This window comes from Neurospora tetrasperma, assembly GCF_000213175.1.
Source record: "Neurospora tetrasperma FGSC 2508 unplaced genomic scaffold NEUTE1scaffold_3, whole genome shotgun sequence".
In the NCBI taxonomy this organism is placed as follows: Eukaryota; Fungi; Ascomycota; class Sordariomycetes; order Sordariales; family Sordariaceae; genus Neurospora; species Neurospora tetrasperma.
The window spans coordinates 1680233-1701800 of record NW_009799101.1 but is presented as its reverse complement, the minus strand read 5'-3'; the positions used below and the strand labels follow the sequence as shown (position 1 = coordinate 1701800).

The 21568-nt window shown below is 51.5% G+C and overlaps 9 protein-coding genes across 9 annotated transcripts; 4 read left to right on the top strand and 5 right to left on the bottom strand.

Annotated features, from left to right (window-relative positions):
- Window positions 1-2165: 2165 nt before the first annotated feature.
- Window positions 2166-3295, top strand: NEUTE1DRAFT_122023 (uncharacterized protein; the record flags this gene model as incomplete). The annotated part of the gene is made up of 2 exons (XM_009852432.1): window positions 2166-2252; window positions 2582-3295. The coding sequence occupies 2 exons, from the start codon at window positions 2166-2168 to the stop codon at window positions 3209-3211; spliced, it is 717 nt and encodes a 238-aa protein (XP_009850734.1).
- Window positions 3296-6351: 3056 nt separating this feature from the next.
- On the top strand, window positions 6352-6761 carry NEUTE1DRAFT_116892 (uncharacterized protein; the record flags this gene model as incomplete). The annotated part of the gene is made up of 1 exon (XM_009852431.1): window positions 6352-6761. One exon carries the CDS (start codon window positions 6407-6409, stop codon window positions 6698-6700), a length of 294 nt encoding a protein of 97 aa, XP_009850733.1.
- A 63-nt stretch (window positions 6762-6824) lies between these two features.
- Window positions 6825-7097, bottom strand: NEUTE1DRAFT_116891 (uncharacterized protein; the record flags this gene model as incomplete). The annotated part of the gene is made up of 1 exon (XM_009852430.1): window positions 6825-7097. One exon carries the CDS (start codon window positions 7070-7072, stop codon window positions 6896-6898), a length of 177 nt encoding a protein of 58 aa, XP_009850732.1.
- Window positions 7098-7526: 429 nt separating this feature from the next.
- NEUTE1DRAFT_81366 (uncharacterized protein) lies at window positions 7527-8393 on the bottom strand (the record flags this gene model as incomplete). The annotated part of the gene is made up of 1 exon (XM_009852429.1): window positions 7527-8393. One exon carries the CDS (start codon window positions 8391-8393, stop codon window positions 7527-7529), a length of 867 nt encoding a protein of 288 aa, XP_009850731.1.
- A 567-nt stretch (window positions 8394-8960) lies between these two features.
- On the top strand, window positions 8961-10154 carry NEUTE1DRAFT_116889 (60S ribosomal protein L25; the record flags this gene model as incomplete). Its single annotated transcript, XM_009852428.1, has 4 exons — window positions 8961-9042; window positions 9269-9333; window positions 9412-9704; window positions 9765-10154. 4 exons carry the CDS (start codon window positions 9018-9020, stop codon window positions 9850-9852), a joined length of 471 nt encoding a protein of 156 aa, XP_009850730.1.
- Window positions 10155-10160: 6 nt separating this feature from the next.
- Window positions 10161-11300, bottom strand: NEUTE1DRAFT_81360 (mitochondrial import inner membrane translocase subunit tim-8; the record flags this gene model as incomplete). Its single annotated transcript, XM_009852427.1, has 2 exons — window positions 10161-10942; window positions 11198-11300. The coding sequence occupies 2 exons, from the start codon at window positions 11298-11300 to the stop codon at window positions 10767-10769; spliced, it is 279 nt and encodes a 92-aa protein (XP_009850729.1).
- Window positions 11301-11966: 666 nt separating this feature from the next.
- On the bottom strand, window positions 11967-14037 carry NEUTE1DRAFT_129530 (uncharacterized protein; the record flags this gene model as incomplete). Its single annotated transcript, XM_009852426.1, has 2 exons — window positions 11967-12622; window positions 12691-14037. The coding sequence occupies 2 exons, from the start codon at window positions 14001-14003 to the stop codon at window positions 12043-12045; spliced, it is 1893 nt and encodes a 630-aa protein (XP_009850728.1).
- A 2599-nt stretch (window positions 14038-16636) lies between these two features.
- NEUTE1DRAFT_116888 (ring-box 1) lies at window positions 16637-18159 on the bottom strand (the record flags this gene model as incomplete). Its single annotated transcript, XM_009852425.1, has 5 exons — window positions 16637-17166; window positions 17234-17304; window positions 17393-17471; window positions 17528-17821; window positions 17994-18159. The coding sequence occupies 4 exons, from the start codon at window positions 17642-17644 to the stop codon at window positions 17068-17070; spliced, it is 366 nt and encodes a 121-aa protein (XP_009850727.1).
- Window positions 18160-18616: 457 nt separating this feature from the next.
- NEUTE1DRAFT_129527 (uncharacterized protein) lies at window positions 18617-20386 on the top strand (the record flags this gene model as incomplete). Its single annotated transcript, XM_009852424.1, has 2 exons — window positions 18617-18855; window positions 19085-20386. 2 exons carry the CDS (start codon window positions 18706-18708, stop codon window positions 20384-20386), a joined length of 1452 nt encoding a protein of 483 aa, XP_009850726.1.
- Between the last annotated feature and the right edge of the window lie 1182 nt (window positions 20387-21568).

The window sequence follows — 21568 nt, the reverse complement described above, 5'->3', positions numbered from 1 at the left end:
TGGTAATTTTGCACTTGCAGACTTCCAGAACGACATCTCATTCCAGTAGACGTGTTGGCAAAGCCCCAGGCCGGTCATTATAACTCAATGAAGGAATCCATCAAAGGGACTCGCTCGTGAAACGATACGTCTGAGTGTCAACGGGCTGTCAAGAAATGCATGAACGTAAACCCAGCGGTTGCTTTGCCGCTGTACTATGTACTACACTATTGTAGGAGCGCGGTTGTTTTCATGTACATATGGACCTGACCCGCCTGGCTCTCCCTGCCGGTCGTAAACAACAACAATGCAACTGTCATTCAGGGCATTCCCAACATCGCGAGAGTGAAACTTGGGCAAAACAATGATAGCCATGGTCTTCATCAACTGTGTTGACGTGGACTTGACCGGTTGATTTTCCTGGCTATTGTTTTTCCTTGGTTTTGAGTTTTCCGGTGGAGTTGGCTCTAAGCTTATGAGTGATGTAGGCATTAGCAATTGGAGCTGGAATTGGACGGAGCGCTGTCAAGTTTTCACGTTCCTGAAGTAGGTAGAGGTATCCTCCCTGGCGGCGCGCCTGGATACGGCGCCGGTCGGCCGGCTTTTGTTGAAAAAGATGACGACACCGCGCAGTATCGGGGGGGCCGGGACCGATAATAAGATAGTTTTCCGTATCTCCTTCGGCAGTGCGATGGACGATGCCAGGGACAGTGCCTGGTGAAATCCCATAGCTCCGATCATGTTCACTGCTCCTGTCGATTATCAGACGAACGTGTCGTCAACATTCCCAACGTGTTGTTCACATGTCGCAGCCATCATTGTTTACAGTTTCCCCCTTTTCCCGATATTTATGCTGTCTTCAGGCTCCATGTCTGTTACCACCAAAGCCATGCTGGCGCATTCGAGCTTCCCTAGTTCAACCCCACAAAGTCCACCTAGCTGCTGCAACATGTATGTATTCTATGTCATCTTTTGCACGGGTCCAGCCATGCTTACATTATGCATCATACCGGAGCCGCCTGTGTCTCGTTTCCGCTGTACATCCGTGGTGTGGTCGTGATGGTGTGATGAGTGTGAATTTCATCACACGGGAAGCGTCAGGAGAGACGGGACGGAATACGGTAGTCGTATGAATGTTGTCGTTGTGGTTGTCCGGTTGACTTTCTGACCGCCTCCCGAGAGGCATCTACATAAAAGGTCAAAGAGGACCCCGAACCATCGCTATGCCGTCCGTCGTGTATACGGTGTGCCCGTCCCGAACTCCGAGAGAGGAAATGGAGGGTAGTAATCAGCGATCGATAGAGTTGTGGCATCTGGTATTGTCGTCACAGCAACCGTAGACGATGGCCTGTGGTGGTTTGTTTTGCGCAAATGTTTGTGATACCTCAAAAACTGGACCTGTCGATGTTGAAGATTTCAGGTTACCGTTACCGTGACTTTTACCGCAACAACTTAAAGCCCGCAAATTTTTCTCCTGCACGCGGGAGCGAGATTCAGTACAACCTCAACAACAGACACTCTGCAAGAACTGAAGCTTTCGATTTCCCCGCAACAATCAACAAAGAAGCAACCTACGGCGAATTGGCTCACCGCCTGCTGCTCCCTCCCGGTCGTAATCATTCCATTGACGGTCACGCCCGGGCCTTGTCACCCCACTACCGGCTCATCGCCCGCTCCCCGGACTTGCAGTCTCTGACTCGGAGCCACGGGTAAAGCCGCAGCGCAGGTCCTCTCGGTCTCACCAACCCCATCACCCGCTGCCACCGCCCATTCGGACCCCTTCGTTTTCCCCTCCTCGCTTTATCCCTTGCCGTGGGGTAAACTAGTCCTCTTTCGAGCCTACCACGACGCAACAACAACGAGTAAACCAGTGACCATCATCATCATGGCTCCCATCAGGGTGGTTTTGCTCGACATTGGTACTGCATACCCCTCCTCCAAAGTCCCAACCTCCATCCTCATCACCGGCTCCGTTTTCCTCGTGGAGACCGCAAACAATAACCTCCACCTATTCCATGTCTTTCGCCTGTGCGTGATGGATTGGCTAATGACATCTCCCTTGCCGAACAGAGGGCACCGTCTGTCCCATCTCATTTGTCAAGGACGTTCTTGTAAGGCACACCCACACCCGTTCTTCTTGGGCCGGCCCAGCCCAGTGCTTTGTTGCACGCGGGTAGCCACACCACATGTCTCCTGATCCTTCTGTCTTGCCCCTCATTGCCCATTCTATCCTCTCTATCTGCCGCCAGCCGTTTCCCTCACGGTTTGGCAGCGTTCCACAGCAGTAAGGTAACAGCAGTGCCTCTTTGCTGCTTGCTACTACGTCAACCCCCTTCTTGTGCTTTCTTGTCCTCCCCCTTCCCCTCCCCTCCCCTCTCCTTCCCTACCTTACCCTACCCTACCCTTTCAATGGGCTCGGTGCAGATTCAGGTTATAAACCCGATTGGCTGGCTATTCACGATACGATCCAGGAGGAAGCAAGCAAGCGCGAAAAGCTGTATGCCTGGAGACGTCACAAGAGAGTCAAGTCACTACGTGGTCCAGTGAGACAAGACAGGCCAAATTCGAACTGACAGCAACCGCGTCTCGCCGGCGGCCATAGTTCCCCTACGCCCTTGAAGCGCTCCCAGGCACCTTGAAGGCCAAGTGGGACTCTCCCGAGTTCGCCCCTTACCGCGCCGCCTTCCCCGCGGAGCATGCCGGCTCACAAGAGTCCCTCGCGGCGCACGTCCGCGATCTTATGAGCAAGGATCTCAAAATATCGTACCTTAAGAGCCTCCAGGGCTACCTGTGGGAGACAGGCTACCGCAACGGCGAGCTCAAGGCTCCCCTGTTCCTCGACGTGGCGCCCCAGTTGGCCCGTTGGCGGGAGCACGGAGGTGTCAAAGTCATGATCTACTCATCCGGCTCCGTGCCGGCGCAGAAGCTTCTGTTTGGACACACCAACGGTGAGCCGTCTGACATCCTGCACTGGCTGTCGGATTTCTTCGATACGGTCAACGCGGGCCCGAAGCAGGAGAAGGCTAGTTACGAGAAGATTGCGGCCAAGCACCAGGAGTATCCTATCGGCGAGTGGCTGTTCCTCAGCGATAATGTCAAGGAGGTTGAGGCGGCAAAGCAAGCTGGCATGCAGAGCTATATTGTTAATAGGCCTGGTAATGCGGAGTTGTCCGAGGAAGCAATGAAACAACATAGGGTTATCAAGAGCTTTGAGGAGATTGGTGATCTATGAGCTGTGAGGGCAGGCATGGGTAGCCACATAGTGGTGGAAAGACAGTAGAAAATCAAAAACCAAAAAAAAATCAAAGTCAAATTCAAAATAAAAAGCAAGCGTCCATATCAAATTCGCATTCGCTGATTCTTTGTATATGTTATGTCAATGCCATCGTACCAACCTCACCAACCTCACCAACCTCCCAACTCACCATGGAAAATGCAAGAAGCAAAGAGGTTCTGGTAAGAGCTCCAATCCATCAATTAATCAAACATAACTTGCGTAACGGCATGCCGCATGCCCCGAATGCATTCGCTACCAAGATGACCAAGTTCGCCGTTACGCCACAAGCAGACAGATGGACGGATGTTGTTCCACGACAGTAGAGACATGAGAATCTCAAACAATCTAGACTGTACACCCCAGACGCTACCTCTACCTACCTACTTCACTCTACCAGATATCATGCAATCTCCGGCGAACCCCGAAGTATTTGTTGTCTTTACGCCATGTGCAACCGTACCTTCCTTCACATCCAAGTTGACTTTCGGTGGATAGCTCCTTCTGCGTCTGTCTGTAATACAGATACCGTGACCTCCTTCCACATCCAACCTGACACACTCCACTCAGTGGCTCCTTCCACTCCTATGACCGTTGGTGGAACGGAAATTACTCTTTTTCGAGTTTGAGGGAATTGGCGTCTTGGTGGTGTGTGTAGTACCCAATATGTGGTGTAACCGTCTCACAACGTACGATACAATACGATACGATGAGACAGATGGTACACCAAGTGTGACCAGACATGGAGAAGCGATAGGGCCGTTTGAATTTGGGATAGTACATACACGTGACTGTGACTGCTGTGTAAGGAAAAAGCCACAGCCGTTTTGGAGGGCGGTTTATTGCTCTGATTGGTCTCTCTGCTTTACATGGAAATGATAGGTTCCATTTTGTTGTGTTTCTTTGACGACGACTATGGTGGCTAGACTGTACTCCGTGATGGTTTGTACAGGTTTGTTGACTAGCACCTTCGGTGACCATTTTGTATGTTGATGTCTTGGTCTACCTCACCACCTCATCGCAAAATAAACATAAGAAGGTCGTCAATTGGCATGATATTTGGCCTTGGTTGTGGTCTACCTATCTCTGCAACTCCTGATGACAGTCCTGGATGACAGAGAAGCGGTTATATCGGTCGATGAACTACTTGATTCCAGGTCGACAACTAAGTGTAAATCACAAAAATGTACAGATAAGGCGAAGACATTCATACCACAGGTCACTTAATTGGAAATGTTGATAATTGAGGGTCGTGGTGCGGTTCGATGGTGGGACCTCTCCTCAGCACTCTCTCGAAAAACTGGTGAGTGGTGGTTTTCCTTGATGCATCTTGTCCACCACTAACATGTTTTTCAGATGCACGCTAACATGTCAGATTGTTCCGGATTGAAATTGTGCCCGAGAGTAGACTTTACCCTTCTTGTTCAAGAGGGGGTTGACGAAAGATTCCCAAGCCGTCCGCCCACCCCCAGATAATCATCGCACGCCATATTTGGACTTCAACTCACTTCACGAAACCTAATAGTTGAGACAAATACACTACAGCTGACGGATAGTCCCGCAACAATCCTCATACTAGCTGCATCTCTGCTCAGACAGTTAGCTTAGTCTAGATGCTGCGCTTCACATGAAAGATAGAACAAAGGTGACACCATGACGATCATCAATCTCTCTTGCTTCAGTCCATCGACGGCTATCCCCAAGAGTCTACGGAACTGCGGAGTTAGGCTACCAGGTGGTGTGACAAAAGGTCCGTACCCTCACTGGTTCTGGTTTGGTAAAAGCATGTCCGGACTTTTTATCACATAGCCTAGCTACATAGTTCGAAGTGAGGTGTAGTTGCCGAGATCACCAAGAATTTCCCCATCTTTTACTAACAAAGCCACCATCGAAAGGCTCCACACAGAGACTAGCGTGACGGCGTTGATCCAATTGTTTATCCCAAATAGCCTCGAGGTAGTGTATCGCGAGATAAATGCTACATTGCGCAAGTTACCGGATCTGCGGTGGTTGGTTTCGGGACTGGAGTGGGTTGACTTGTTGATTCCGCACTGACAAACAAGTGGCTGGACGGCGCGGAGACGTAATGATTTTGTGTAGAAGAAGGTTGAAAGTGTAAATCATTGTCCTCCGCATGGTAAGCGAAACGTATTGATGAAAATGTCCCCAAATGGGAGAATACTACGATACTACGACGCTACTGGGCTACCGTTTTGTTTGACAAGGTCTGTAGTGTATAAGGTGAGACAAGGGTCTGATTTGATTGACGACTTTGTGTCAAGCTACAACGGATCGACCGATAAAGTTGCCACTTGTATGCTATCTATGCAGCTCTGATCGCGTTTCAAGATGAGGGGAAATTGTTGGGAGTTCTCTTTTAAAATTGGTGATCACACGATCACGGCGGATGAGGTGGAAGATGGGCCCGAGGAAGTCGATGGCAACTTGATCTCATTTGTGTTTGACGAGTTGTGTGTGAGTGGTAATGGGGTGCCAGTGCCTACCTACCTACCCTACTACCTATCAGTCGTGGTCTTTGACTATCAAGGTCGTCCGAGTTAGACGAATGAGAGGTCGCTCGGCGTTTTACTCCGCATTTGACGTCGAAAGCTTCCCGTTGCGTCCACGTCCATCCGGAGAAGGACGCAATAAAATTGACTGGGCATTGAAGCCTCGAGATCACAATAGATATCTCGTCTCTAATCATGTTCAATCCCAATACCACGTATCAATCGTCCGTTCTTCCGGACTTTTGCACTTGGGTTAGGCGAGCTCGGAATCAGGCGCCGAAGACTACTTGACGATGCAGGACATTTGCCCACCGCCTTTTCCATGAAACCCAAAGCACGCGTCCCGCATCCCTCACATCATCACATCTTTGCCGCGGAGGAGGTGTCCATGTGCACAGGTGACAGATTGGTAGTGCATTGGCGTCGACTTCAGCTGGCTGGCTAGGTAATACATTACCTAGCCCAGTTTTCTTGGTTGCGGGGTAAGCAGTAGTGCGCCATGATTGACAAGTCTCGACTCAGTCTGTTGGGGTCGTGATAGGTCGGCGATAGGTTGGAACGAATGAGCAAGACGGCAGATAGGTCGAGGAGGTTCCATGTGTTGATCACTGGCTGGTTGCTATTTTCACGAGAGGCTTCGGTGATGCATGATTTCATGCAACGATGCGTTCCAGCCTTGGATAGTCCTTTGTCGATTTGGCAGAGCACGGTGCACCAAAGGTCACGATGGGAGCGGCGTGTCGGAAGAAAAGGTACTAAGGGAAGGCAGCGTAAGCAGAAGCTCTATGATTTGTTTGTGAAAGTTGGTCCTATCTGCAGTTTCTGGCAGCGAAGCGCCGGCCGGAAGATGCGGAGCGGCGGAGCGAAGATGAGACTGTGTATGTTGGCGTCCGGCGGGCCAAATGGTCTATCCCATCCCTGGGATCATTACGTATGATCATGATATCAGTATGTTCGGGAGGCGGTAGCCCAACTGGATAAAGACAGTTTTGCACCGGAAATAGCTTTCGCTGTCAAGGATAGGTGCAGCTGTCTGACTCTCGATCCGCCGACACGTTAGCATATCCGGGGCGCCCGAGACCTTGGGAATGTCTTGCCCACCAGGTGGGCCGGAAACACCGTAGACATGCACTCATCGAACAGTCCCGCTGTCGACCTTGAAAGAAGAGCGGATCAAAGCCAAGAAATGCTTTGAGAAGGGGCCTTCAACCTGATGCGGTAGCAAAGTGTAGGCAGCGGGAGGTAGTTTCGCCAACGACGACATTCCGCGTTCAAACGGTCGTCCATAACCTCTCTCTTGCCATACCATTATGCAGTTGCCTCTGATACTTCCGCTACCATCACCGTGCTCTTTAATCGAGAACACCGGACTCGGACGCCAGCTTGAGGTCATGGAACTCTCTTGAAAGTGGTTCCCCGTACCGTTCCCAAACAGTCAATCTGCGCGGTTGACATGTCGGTCTGAAATCATATCAGGACACCGGACAGGCAACGACCAAATCCACAAGCTCCTGATCGACCGCTTCAAGCTCTCCTATGGCTTTCTCGTGACGTTAATTTCTTCAAGGAGGCTTACAAGGTCGTCAGCTCCCGAGTGAATCATGGGACGTCATCCTCAACGGCGACATACTCCCACTCCCGATATGACTGAGAAAACCAATGTTGTGATCATCCGATCTATCGGCTCCCAACAACGGTCGAGTGATTTATTGTTAGATGTCGTGACTGATCTCGATTGTGTGCGTTCGAAATGTTCGCAAACCTTAGAGCAAGGTAATGGCAAAGTTGTTGCGTGACGAGCCAGAACGTATCTCTTCCTTGCGAAACGGCCTGTCGTTTCCAACCTGATCTGATGTTCTCCTCCACAGGTAATAAACCAGCCGTTGGGTTGTCTTGGATTCCACCATCTCGTACCCGATCGATTCCATAATAGCCGCCAATCTCTCTTGATCCAGATATCGCGAGTTGGTGACGCATGGAGCCGGTAGCACAAGGAACAAACTTGGAAAGAATGCAGCGCTTGTCCCGGAGAACCGCTTCGGCGATGTTAGAAATTGTGTCGTGCGGACCAGCATCTCGCCTCTGTCCTTATGATCAGGGACAAAGTTGAGCACCAAAGAAAGGCTGATGATGTCAAACTTCTCCGACTCGTCCTTGGGCAACGGGCGCTCCATGAAGTCCTGCTCCAGAATCCCAGGCTCTTGGCTGTTGAGATCGATCCGAGTGATGTCGAAATGGTTACTTTGAGCACATACGTTCTTTGTGCTCAGCGCTCCAACTTCCAACATCCGCAAGCGGCCTCCTTTATACTCCTCAGATGAGAGGTACGGCCCAACCCACTCCATGAGCACGTTGGAGCTGTCGCCGCCTCGGTCATGTCTCTGCCCCTGGAGACTTGCTTCCTGATATTTCTCGATACCACCCAAAGCCTCGATCTCCGCCTCAATTGCCGCGACCTGTGCGTTATCGTTCTTCTTCATAGCCTGCACCTTCCTCTTCTCTAGGAGATGGAGTTTGTTGATGATGGATTTCGTGGTTTTCCGCGCAAGTGACTTGGGCTTTGTGACCGTGGGCGGACGGCCTGCTGCCAGGTTTTTGACCACTCCCTTTTTCTTAGGTCGCGTAGCCATGGGCGGACGCCCAACTGCAAGGTTCTTGCTTGCTCCTTTCTTGGGTGCCATAGTTCTTCCTCGCGTATTATATTGTATGAAGTAGATAGCCTCGACTAGTCGATCTTGTCGATACTGTGATCCGTCTCGGTGAGGTTGGTTTTCGGTTGGCGGTTCGTGACACTGTAGTTAGCAAGACAACTACACCACGTCCTTGTCTGGAGGTCGTGATGAGTACAGAACAGCGAGGCTTGGAGCTGTGAAAATCCAAGGTTTCCTGCGCCAATTTCATCCGACAAACCACGAGCAGAATGAGGAAAGTTGGACTGGAGGACGCATCATGACCTTCAAGGTTGAATGACGGAGTGCGTAGCGATAAAGTGATGATCGGAGGTCGAGATTCAAAATACTGTGGAGCATATTTCGCGAAAGTGGATATTCTGGTGTGGTTCAGAGCCCGTTTGCGCCAGTTTGCGCAGCTCAACCCCTGCCAGTACTACTTCAGCCACACTACCAAGCCACACAAATCCCGCGCGCACACTTTTTCCTCCCCCAAATTTTGGCCAAAAAGTGAACTTTCTCCTCCCCGACAACGACCAGCGAGAATCCCGATTTCTTAGCCCGACGACAGCAGAAATCGCAGCAATGGCCCCTAAGGATACCAAGAAAGGTACTTGAAGAAACCTCAAATTCTCACCAGCGACGATTCCACCAAGAATGAATTGAACGGCTCGACAAATATGCTCGCCCCGCGCACAATGCGGATCCTCTGTGTCGCGCAATGGCATTCGGAGGTGATGCACCAAAGCAGCAGCAGACTTTGCGAGTTTGGACAAGATTCTGGCATCATCTTGCTCCAGGCGAATGCTTTTGCTGACGAGGGACTCTATGGATAGGCGGTGCCTCTAAGGCCGGTAAGGGCGCTCAGGCCAAGAAGGCTGCCCAGGCTGCCCTCAAGGGTGTAAGTTTGCGACGACTCGCGATCCCTTCCCCCCTGGTGACGTTCTGATGCTGATTGGAGTTCTTTCTCTCTGTTTAGGTGCACTCGCACAAGAAGACCAAGGTCAGATACTCGACCACCTTCCACCGCCCCAAGACTCTTCAGCTGTCTCGGGCTCCCAAGTACCCTCGCAAGTCGATCCCTCACGAGCCCCGTCTCGATGAGCACAAGGTCATCGTCCACCCTCTCAACACCGAGGGTGCCCTGAAGAAGATCGAGGAGCAGAACACCCTCGTCTTCATCGTCGATGTCAAGGCCAACAAGGCCCAGATCAAGCAGGCTCTCAAGAAGCTCTATGACATTGACACCGTCAAGATCAACACCCTGATCCGGTTAGTTTTGGTCCCTATGATTGATATCAAGATGGTTCTTGTTGCTAACTCCACTCACAGCCCTGACGGTTCCAAGAAGGCCTTTGCTCGCCTCACTGCCGATGTCGATGCCCTCGACATTGCTGCCACCAAGCTCGGCCTTGTCTAAACTAGCGATTTCATAGCTATGGGAAATACACAAGATTCGGGATAAAAACTATCTTCAAGGGATACATAGGTTTTACTGTTTAACGAAAAAAAGAAGTCGGCGTCTGATACCCCTTTGGCGTTTGGTCCATGGCATGGAAATGAAAGTTTTTACAACTATTCTACCCGTTCCATCAGACATGACCAAATGGGCCATTATCCAAACTCCTCCCTTGCAAGCCATAGATCTACTTGCTCTAAGACTTGAATCTGACATCTTGTGTTCTTCCTATCACCATGGACTCATTGTCGCATTGTTATCTGCACTTCTGTAACCAACTATCCTGCACTGAGCATTGAGTCTGTGTATGAAGATGAAGATGAACATTCCGCTATCGCGCGCTCCCATATCATGCTATAAGAACCGCCTGTTATACTGTCTATGTTCCTGAACAATCCTCATGCCCTATAAACCCTTTTCCCTTCCAGTCCTACCTTTGATCCTTCCCTTGTCCCATCACATATATCGTACAAGCCTTCAGACGTAACCGTAACAATTCCTCGAATGACTGTCTCCTAGAACTGTGACCAGAACCGTAATCGCAAGCCCTGTCGCAGGGGCTCAACGATGGTTCCCTAGCAAAGGGTGCTTCTCTGTCCTCCCGTTCCGTCGTAGTGAGCCAGAACCAACATGAGAACAAGCGTCGGAAACCTCGGCCGCATTCTCCAAGTCTCCCAAGAAGCCCACCAAGCAGGACCAACCAACCAAAAAACTTAGCCAGCCAGCCCCGCGGGACAATCAGTTCCGCCACAGAAACAAGTCACCGTTATCGCCATCCTCCTTCCGCTGCCTCCTCTTTTCTTCCTGTTCCTTTCTCATCTTTTTTTCCCCTCCTGATAAACATCCTCCCACGCCTTCCTATCGGCGCGCGAGACCTACTTGCTACCACCCCTAGTGATCTTTTGCACGTGGGCCATGATGGTCAGGTTGACGTCCAGGAAGCGCTCAACGCAGTCCGCCATGCAGACGGCCTCGGTCTTGTCGAGCTGGTTGGTCTTGATGGGGGAGGTGACGCATTTCTTCCAGCAGGAATCGGTAAGGGCGTGGGTTTCTACGTGGGAGGTGGGATGTTAGTTATCTGTTGTACATACCACTGGGAGGTAGAGTAACGTGGGAGGAAGCACATGGAAGGGGGAGGGGACAGAGAGAGGTTATGGTTATGGTTATGGGAGGGGGAGAAGAGGGAAGTGGTAGGTAGGCTTAGCGAGGGGCAATAAGCTGTATTTGACCATGGCAGAGGACGAGAATACGAATGAAGCACTGCAGGACGGAGCCGGAGATCCAGAAGGTTGTAGATGGTACATACGTCCTTGCACCCTCTGGCGCTGCGTCTCGTTGGAAATGAAACCGCGAAGCTCGTTCTTGTCCTTCTCGTTGAGGAGATCGAGGTCAGCCTGAGGAATATCCATTGTTGCTGTTTTTTTATTGGGCAGGGTTATGTGTTGCGATGGTTGTACAATAGTTGCTTAAGGTTGTGGTGGAAATAATTCGATATCAAGAATTGAATAAACAACCGGAAGAGGATCGATATCAAGTAGCGTGCAATTGGATTGGATGCGGGATGGACCTTTCCAAGCTTTTGGGCGGTACCTGCCTGCCAGGTGAGCACCGCGACCGGGGATGTGGATAAAGATTCTTTTGAGATAGGTAGCCAATGAGAGGACTACATTTTATCGATAGCTCTAGAGTATCTCGGCGTGCAACTGCATTCGAGTCGATTACGTACGGCACTTCACTGTCGCAACTACTGTACCGACTTTCGAGCCTTTGAAACACCGAGAATCGTAAATTTACATGCTATCCAAGAACCTCAACGATGTTTCCTTCCTATGTAGAATGATAGGATAGAACGATACACAGTGACCACACAGCACAAATTTAGTAGAATATTCAGAACTAACTGCCTTCACAAGAAACACAACCTGAGTCAACACTGTAATAAAACGTTTCGGGGTATCTACCAACGCATCTATGGTCTATCCCGTCAAGAAAAAAACGGTATACAAAGCGATAGTACCGCCACACTCCCATGTTACAACAGCCATGTTATCGACATTGCTTGGCAGCCCTTTCCCTGTATACCAAAAGGAACGAGAAGCTATTAATAAACGGTTCCACATTTTCTCGCATGAGACTCCAGCCCATTGTTATTTATATCAACTTTTTGTGCTTCGCAAAAATGTACGACAAACTGCAGAATGAAAAGAAAAAGGCCAGAATAACGTAGAAGGGGACCATAGTCTCCATGCCTCCCCATGGGACGTGAACGTTCATGCCGAACAGACCAGTCACCACGTTGAGCGGGACGATGATGGAGGCCAGCAGGGTGATCTTGCTGAGGACACGGTTCGTAGCAGTTCCCTGGATGATGCCGTCGATGGAAATCTGAGCGAGGTAGTTGCTGTGTGCACGAGACAGCATCTTCTCGAAATGGCCCAGGTTGGTCATCATGGTCACTACGTGGTCCTGGATGTCACCGAGGTATAGACCAATGTCCATACGTGGCGTGACTTTGTAGTTCTCGTTGCAGCGCTTGGTGAAGCCCCTGAGGACATCTGCTTTTCCGCCGAGCAAGCGCATCAAGCCCATGACATTCTTGCGAGCAATGCCAATCTTCTTCAAGAACTGAGCCATGTCGTCGGACCGAGCAATGAACACATCGTCCTCGATCTGGTCGGTTTCGTGCTCAAGTTTGCTGATTTCGGGAGCGAACGAATCGACAATGTCGTCACTACGTATGGGTTAGTATACGCGTCCATCGAATGGGAAAAGCGCATCTGCTCATTCCCATAAACTTACATCAGGGCGTAGCAAATCCAATCGCTACTTAATGAGACATAGTCCTTCAACATCGTGATTCTCTTCCTCACATGTGAGGCATGGGAATTGTTGGCGTAGCTGAAGCTCAACGTGCCTTCGCGAAACACTACCACGTAAATGTTGAAGGGCACGTACTCCTTTTCTCCGGTGGTATCCTCTACCTCAATGAAGAAGGATCTGAACGAGGCGAAATAGTAGGATGGGAAAAGCTCAATCTTCTCCCGGGATTCCTGCGTGGTGATATCCTCAATTGTCAAGGGATGGATGCCAAAAGCTCTGCAGACGGCACGGACTTCTTCTTCGGAGGGATTGTTCATATTGAGCCACCAGACTCCATCAGTCTCCCCCTTTGGGAAACTGAAAAGCCCTCTAATGTCCTCCCCGGGCAAAATCAAACCCTCCAGGTCGGCAGCGTGGATCGTGGATTCCCAAGCTGAGGAAAAGAAACTGACCCGGCTCTGGTCAACCTGAGGTTGTGGCGGTTGTAAAGTCCTTTTGGCCTCGGCATCGTCGTCTGTCTCATGACTCTTTTCCCGCCGAATATCCGTCTCCGAAGGGGCCGAAAGGATATCCCCATCCAGTGTTACCATTGGTACGGTGGGGGTAACATCGGGCTCGGCAGGCCGCAAATCGGGGAAGACACGGATGGCTGAGGGGCGGCGGGCTGACTGTCGGGCTTCATTCTCAGCCTTGATAAAGGTCTCCAAATAGTGGAAATCAATATGCAAGTTGTCATCCCTATGATCATCTTGCAAGGGGAAGCAAACATCTTCCTCCGCGGATTTGTTGGTTGCCAAGCTGGCGGTGTCATCAATCACCGTCGGCTGCTTGCTGCGGTAGCTACGGCGACTGACGATAGAGTTAGCCCGCTGCAGCTCGGGTGGCTCTTCGACTCGACGCTCGGGTCTCGTTGGCTCGGAGAAGGAGAGGTCTCGCTCCCTTCGGCGTGCTTCCGCGAAAGCCTTAACCGAGTTCGGGGGTGAGATAGACCGAACATCTAACACAGCAGACTCTACAGTTCCTCGCCGATCTCTCCGATAAATTGGCGAGTTCTCCTGATCCTCCTCGTCAACAACAGCTTCCTCAAAATCTCGGATCCTTGTGCCCTGGAACGAATCGCTGTGTGTTGGGCCCGTCTCAATCACCTGTCCTGGCCCGTATAAAGAATCGAATGTTCCGCGTCGAGGACGGTCAGGTCGTTGGACAGAAACGGATTGGTTCCGGTGGTCGTCAAGTTCGGGCACCGGGGTTGAGTACCCGGAGTTCCCCACGTTTTCCTCCTGGTCAAACATCGTTGCGACAAGCGGAGTCGCTTCTTGGCTGGGTGGGTTAAATTAAGTGTGATGTCAGTTGTCTTTACTATATCGTCGTTGGTGAAATAATTGAAGGGTCGGCTATGGCCCTCAACGCCCGGGATGGGGGGTGATCAGTCGGTTCGCATATTGTCGTCGAAAGGTCGACTCAAAAGGCACCAGCGGATGGCAGCGAACGGCCAGGAGCCGTCCGCGACGATGACCGAATGGCGCAACAAGAAGGGGGACAAAAGGGTGTCGTCGTCAACGTCGGCTACCAAAGCGCAAGATCGGAAAACATAAATTGTAGATGTTTGTTCAAAATGGGAGATCTTGGTTCGAGCGATGTCGAATTAAGGGGGTTTCTTGTCCACTCCACTATAGACCCAGAAGCTGGGACCTAGGAGCGAACGAACAGACGAAACGCTTTCACGGATAGAGCCCGCCAACTTGATGACTTTGGCTGGAATGACTGGCGGCGGCGGCTGAATCGGTACGTGGCGTGATAGGCGATGGCTGATGTGAGGCCTTTCTCAGCAGCAACCAAGAATTTTTTCGGATGAATACGAGGTCCGACGAGGGAAGATTGAGGTAACGAACTCGCGCCGGGCTGGGGATTTGGATCGGCTGAAGGTCAATGAGGTCGAAGATCCACCCTTTCAAAACCGCCGAAAAGCCCAAGAAGGGATAGGAGTAGCGAAAAGACGAAGGTTCTAACAGAAGCCCGAGAAATGACGTTGCTGGGGAATGACGAGCATGTGTCTGCGCATCAGCAGTCTCGGGGGGGCCACCAGCAGAAATACCTAGAGAAGGGATGACTGGAGTCGGCGTCGTACTCTGTAGCACAGGCTAGTCGAGTCGGATACGTTGAACACGGAACCGCGATAATGAGGTTGTCGGCGTCGAGTGTTGAAAGGTGGAAAAGGGTCGAGGTCGCCGCGCTAAGTTTTTTTTTGGTAAAAAGACAAGAGTGGGACGGAAGGTGCCTGACTGTTCGTCGCCTCCACACAAGGCGTCGGGTGGTTCCGAGGAGACCTTTTAGTTGTGTGCCGGCCTAACCAAGGGAAGGGTCCAAGTTCACGGGGTAAAAAGCGCAACGGAAGGAATGATCGCTTCTGGCCCGATGAGTTTCCCTTTGTTTGGAGAGTCGTTTCAGGGAAAGCCAGGGTAAGTGGTTGGTTCAAGCACGTGCTAGGTTTATAGTTTTAGATAGGAGACGGACAAAGGCAATTCAACGAAACTTTTCCATGCTAGCAAAGAATATTATGGAAAGAGAGGATGGAAAGATTTACAGTGCATTTGCCCGTTCGTTCTTAGCCTCTTGTACAAGGTTAGGTCCCGGCGGTGTTCCTCCTTGTCAGGTCGCTGGACTGCAAGGTGAAGGGAAGCGGTCATCGGACGCCTGACGCACCAGCAGCACCCTTCGCCGCAAGACAAGCAGCCCGTGTGCAACCTTCTAAGGGTCTTCCCTTGTTCAGCAATTGTTCTCGAAACTACCTACCTATGATTCCACGAAAACAGGAATACGGTGTTCTGATATCAAATCGTCGATGCACAATTGAGGGTAGCTGCCAATCAGCTAGCACGGCATCCCCGACAATTCGGCCTTGGAAGTTGGAACCTGATCTCTCGCGTTAGATTTTACTGGTTTCAAAATCTACTTGCAGCACTGCTGCGTCGTCGAGCAGTCCCCCACTTTGCTCACCACCTTCACGTTCCGTTTACATTCACTTCCTGTTGAATCCTTTTCCGGCTTTCCACTCACAGCACGCAGGGCACTTCGTTCCCCCTTTGACTGCGGGACGTGGAACCGGGCGTTGGTTACCTGTACATTTAGGTTGTGATTTGCCCACTGCCAAGCCCAGCCGAGGCCGTGTACTGTCGTGGTACACGGTAGCAGTGCCACCCAGTAGTAGGTACGTATTATACACTACACCTTGTAAAGCAAGTACCCCTAGCGTACGGCACGGGCAGCCTAACCTAAGGAGGGCCCGACCGGGGCAGGCCCCGAAGCAGACACGTTGAAGTACCCAGCATGGGCATCCAATGGAAGTGGCAGCGTGATGCGATGCGCTACAGTTAGTAGTATGGTGTACCTGGATGATATCTGATTTCCTCCCATGCAAACCTCAACACCATTAATAGAACCCCAACGATAACCATACGCGCGTATACGACTTGTAAAGCAAATCTACCACTCATCACCGTCTACGATCCAGTGTTCGACGCTCTCGACAAGTCGAACAGCTGTCCCGATAGCCGCCCATTCTCGAACCTCCCCGGCATAACACTTGCCTCACGATGGCTGAACAACTGCTGGATCAGGTCCGCGATGTTGCCGAGGGCCAAATTGTTCGTCATGCTCGTTCAATACCCGTACCAGTATTCGTCTTGTATACGACAACTCAGCTGACATCTGCGACATCCAGGATTTCGAAGGCCAGAAGCTGGTGGAACTTCTCGTCAACGTAACTCTGGCGCTTACAGGTGTATGTTGTCCCTTATTCAAACGCAGCCGGCGCCTCGCTGACAGGCCTTTGGTCATCAGGTTGTCTCGTTCCTCGTCGGATATATCTTGCAAGACATCAAGCTGGCGCTCCAGATCGGACTTGCCGGAACCGCCCTCACCTTTATCCTCGTCGTTCCTCCGTGGCCGTTCTACAACCGCAACCCTGTCAAGTGGCTACAAGTCGGCGGCGGGCTGGTACCGCCACAAAGCCTGATCGTAGATGAGAAGAGTTTCAGGTAGATTGGCGTTCTTGCCGCATCGTCGCACGGTTTAGGTGTACGTCTGCGAGAGAGGAGGTTGAGCAAAGCAACATCAAAGTATGATGCGCCGGCCATGATATTCATACTGCTGCACGCTGAAGCATACTCGCTGAGCCATGCTCGATCTGGCGTGGCCCGCTAGCTTACATTCGTGGAAGCCTCCTAACGTGTGATACTCCCTGGCTTATGCTATCTAGACTTATGAAAATTCGCAGACGTTTTCTTCATCCGTGTCTCGCCCTTCAGCATGGTCGAGTAGCCGCAAATAGGCATCCAACTCCTGATCTCCATGCCTTCAACGGCCGTATTTCTGGAACTCCCAGTCTCTGTTATCGAGAGGGCAAACTTGACGCGCCTTAAGCCATCTCGAGATGCAATGGAAATGGAACGCATGCTGTGACATTGCCGGTTAGTCATCGGGCTCCAAGGATTAAACAGAGAACAGACCAGAAGGACCTTACATTGCAAATACCCCACGCAACTGTGCATTCTTCTGAGGTGGCCGATGACTGGTTGGCCTGGCACTCAATACCTAAGAGGATTCAAAGTTCAAGGTTAGTCCAAAGTCGGGTGTGTCCAATAGTCGGTTGTCAAGAGGAGAGTGTAAAGAGGGGACTTACACAAATCCATTATATGGTTTCGACAGATGGCACAGTTGTCAACGACAATATCCCAAGCCCAAAGGGCCACCGCGTTCCACTGTAAACATATTTGTAAGCGCAAGGTCATGACCATACGGAGGGGTAAGTGCTCACCTTCTTGACCTCGAACCGAGGCTTGCCATCTGCTTTCTTCCCCTTGCTCTCGGCGGCCGTGTTCTTCTTGACAACGGGCGCAGAGGCCGGGGCGTCCGTCATATCGACATCCGCCATGATGAAGCTGGTAAATAAAGCCCCGGGTGTTTAATCGGTCGTGGCGCAATAGTACGGAGGAAGTGCTGCGACGCAGGCGAGCATGCGCAGGATAAGTCGAGGGACACACTGAAGCGCTCGACCGGCCGATGGAATAGATTGATTCGTTTGGACGAAGAGGCAGAGTTCGTAAGTAGTCTAGAAAATTTCAAAGCAGCCGTCAGTCCGTTTGCCCGTCGTGCTATGGTCGGGATGATTGAACTATGAAAAGAGTCTGAGGAAGGCGAGGTAAACCCGCCTGGGCTGTAGAGAGGAAGGCGGAAAGCTTCTAGGCAGTTGAAAGGTCTAGTCTAAAAGGCTGAATGCGTACCTTCCCTTCGAGATAACGTGAAGTGTTTTCAGTTGCGGTTACTCAAATAAAAAGTATCGCCACGTCCTGGGTGGTGGGTGACAAAGTGAAGGTAGCACAGCTTGCCCTTACTGTCCTTAGGTGTTGTAGGTATGTTGATCCCGTCAAGGTTGCCTATCGTTACCAGCACTAAACGACGGCGGGAATGTCAGTGGTGTGGACGGGAAGCTGCACACTGGTGATTGCAATGACGCTGGGGATTCTGGGCAGTGATGCGCGCGATAGGTGGACCAGTGAACCGCCTTCCACACTTCAGACTTGGCTGACCCCGCTCCCCTAGCGTTTAGAGTCATGTACGTGTTAGGCTCATAGCATCTGCTGCTTTTTGCGGTGGCGGTTGTCAAATGTCAAGGTGTAGCTGGTAATGAGGCTATGCTCGATTCAGGACGTGAAATGAGAACGTGTAAATGATAACGGCCAGAGAAGAGGAGCCGGGCTGGTGACCGGTCAAGTACAGCCCCAGGCGGTCAACGGCAGGGCATTGCACCGGGCTCTGGGCTGTGCTTCGTCGTTCGTGCGCTGATGTTGATTCCCCCGGTGCTGGAGGCCGGATCCCCAGGTTGCCTCCATCACCATCCTCTTCCACTTCCGCTTCTTCCCTATTGTCGCCGCAGCGCAACATCACTTCGGAATCACAGCGACAAACCACCACACAGTTCGCGACAAGAACAACATGCGCGAAGCTATTACCGTCAAACTCAGTATCGCCAATTCGAATAGTATTATTTCCCGCACCGTTGTGCCAACAGAGATCACCGCCACCACAGCCCGTCAACCAGTGACAGCCGTCTCGTCAGGCTCTGATCGCATCCCCTTTTCCCACGTCCCTATCTCGTAGCCGTCAAGTCACCACTCGCCAGCCAGACGCCACGTCCAACTCACACCGGTTTCTCACCCAGTGTGTCATCGCTGCTCGCCTCAATTGCGCCCCAGGTCGTCGCCCAACATTTGTCCCGCCAGTTCGCACACGCTTCAGTTGTTTCGCAGAGGAAGGCACCACGCAGCGGCCCCTTGCTTCTACATTACCTTTACATACCTCTTCGTTTGAACAGAAAACAAAGTCCGAGCGCGACTACATTGTGCGCTGCCTACTTGTGATGCAACGAGAACAGCAACAAGACCAGCCGGGACCCCTCCCAAAGGCAACTCCCGGACGACGCCGCAACAACCGCCATGCCGGCAACGCTGTCGCTCGCAGAACATATGCTTCGGAAAACGACATGCCGTCTGAAGGCTCCTATCCGATTAACTTTGGCCCTGCCGCCCCGTTCACGCCGCACAAGTCGGGCACCAAGTCGGGGACAAACAGCCCGGCTCCGGAACCTCAGGCAAACGGCTCTAGGCCCAAACCCCGTTCAACCAAATCCTCAAGGTCCAACAAGCAGGCGTCCACAACCTCCCCGGCATCGACACCGGGCCCATCCAAGAACTACCGGACCAGTCCTCCGCAAACAGCGGCTCTGCCCAAGTCGGTCTTCCCCCCTGCCTTTGCCGGTGGTTCCTTCCACGCCTCCCCGGATCCGTCGGCGCTTCCGATCCCTAGCTTTCTTGCCAAGTCGATGGACTCTCCCAGCGTCAAGGATACCGGCCGAGCCAACTCGGAGCCTTCGCCTCCAGCCACCGACTCGGAAGCACCCACACCTCGAACCCGTCTCCCCGTCAGTGACATCTCCCGAGAGGAATCTCCACTCGACTTCTTCTTCCGCGCCGACCGAGCCGAGAAGGCGAGAGCTCGGAGCGGTAGTTCAGCCAACATGTACGCTCATAGCCCGAGCTTGTTCTCGCCCCAAGGACAAGGCCTATCACCTCAGGAACCCCGGACTCTCCCTACTGGCACGAGCCTACATGGAGCCCGGTTACACCATTCGGAGCCAGCCCAGCCGAATTACTCGATGGGCTTCTCTGCCAGTGAAGTAGGCGGAAACCCATGTCTCTCTATGGGGCCAGCTTTTTCGAGACCCTACCAGGATCGCATTCGTGATGCAAGGTCGAGCGAGGGGCACACTGGCGTTGCCTCGAGCGTTCCTCGGCAACATCAGCAGCAACAGCAGCAGGAACCTAATATGGACCCTAGTGAGAAGCTCAAGAGATTCCTTGCAATCCCGGCGATTCGAGATAGTCAACCGGCAAATCAACCACCGAGCCATCCGGCGAGCCAGCACACGTTCCCAGGCCACTTCCGTGGCGGTGAGTTTCATGGCAGGCAACCACCACCACCTGCTCCATTTCCTCAGGCAGTCGATCAACAGCGGTCCGCAGACATTCAACACATGGAGGATAGCCTTCGTCGGATGCTGAAGCTCGATTCTCCGGTGAATATAAGGGCATCGGCAACAAACTATCAAAGCTCTTGATTCAGGCGTACCATCTATTGTCCATACCGCCGGAGGGTTTACCTTGTTGTCACATGAGTGTCGACATCTAGCGTTTTCTTTAATCGTTGCACATTTCCTTTCATATCCGTCATCTTAATATCAGGCGTTGGATGGTGACGGTACGATTCCCGGACTTTGCAGATTTTACATGCATGCGTCAGCGATGGATCCGGTGGATTTGTGTTTGGCATTGGGTCTGTCCGATTTGTCGAATCACTGGCGTTTTGGAAGGTATGGTGTACCGACCATAATTTCCGGGTCTATGCCGTCATAGGGTAGACCGGCTCTTGTATCTTTTTTCTTTTCTCATTTCTTATGCTGGCTAGCATATCAGCCTATGTTTTGGGCTCATTGTTATCTGTGTTGCTTCTTTTGTCTTTTTTATTTTGGTTTTTTTTTCTTTCCTTCTCGAACATTGCGAGGGCGAATTTGGGTCTATGTCATTCAACATTTGGTACGAGTGTGGTCCATTTGACTTGCTGCATTGCGGCATTGGTTTTTGGTGATACCCATACCGTCATTGGGAGTTGGGCGGGATTTGGACCCTTATTTTCATTTGCAGGCGTGGCCTGTTGTACGAGGGAGGTTTTGGTATGATACGCATAGAATCATGGGCGTTCAACAAAGGGGGAACTCGGAGTTGTCAAGAATCGGACGACGTTTCGAAGACCATCATATTCGGGGGTTTTTTAGGAAGTCAGGAAAGGAAAGGCACGAAAGGGACCCTACGCCAATGGGATCCGTACATACACAGCGAACTATACCCGGTACTTGCACGCCACACACCACGACGCATTATCTAACACGCACGTATACAACATATAAATCGAAAAACAACAAAAAAAAATATTTTTGGAGGGTGATATTTGGTTTGCCAGCTTAGATAGCACAAGTAGTTAGACTTAGTTTCGGAATGTCTCAAACCATTTATACCCTCCACCACATTGGTTCAGCCAAACTCTCATTATCTGTCAGCTGTGCAGGACGAAGTCGGTGGCTGATTCTTACCCAGTTCACTCGGAGGACATCGCGTAGAATCATTAGAGGTCATAAAATGTCCAATCGTACAGAGAAAGCGGACATGCATGGAAAATAGAAAGGGTGTAGTGACTACCAACAGGTATCTGATATTGACAACCGAGTCTGGCTCTCTGATCGGTG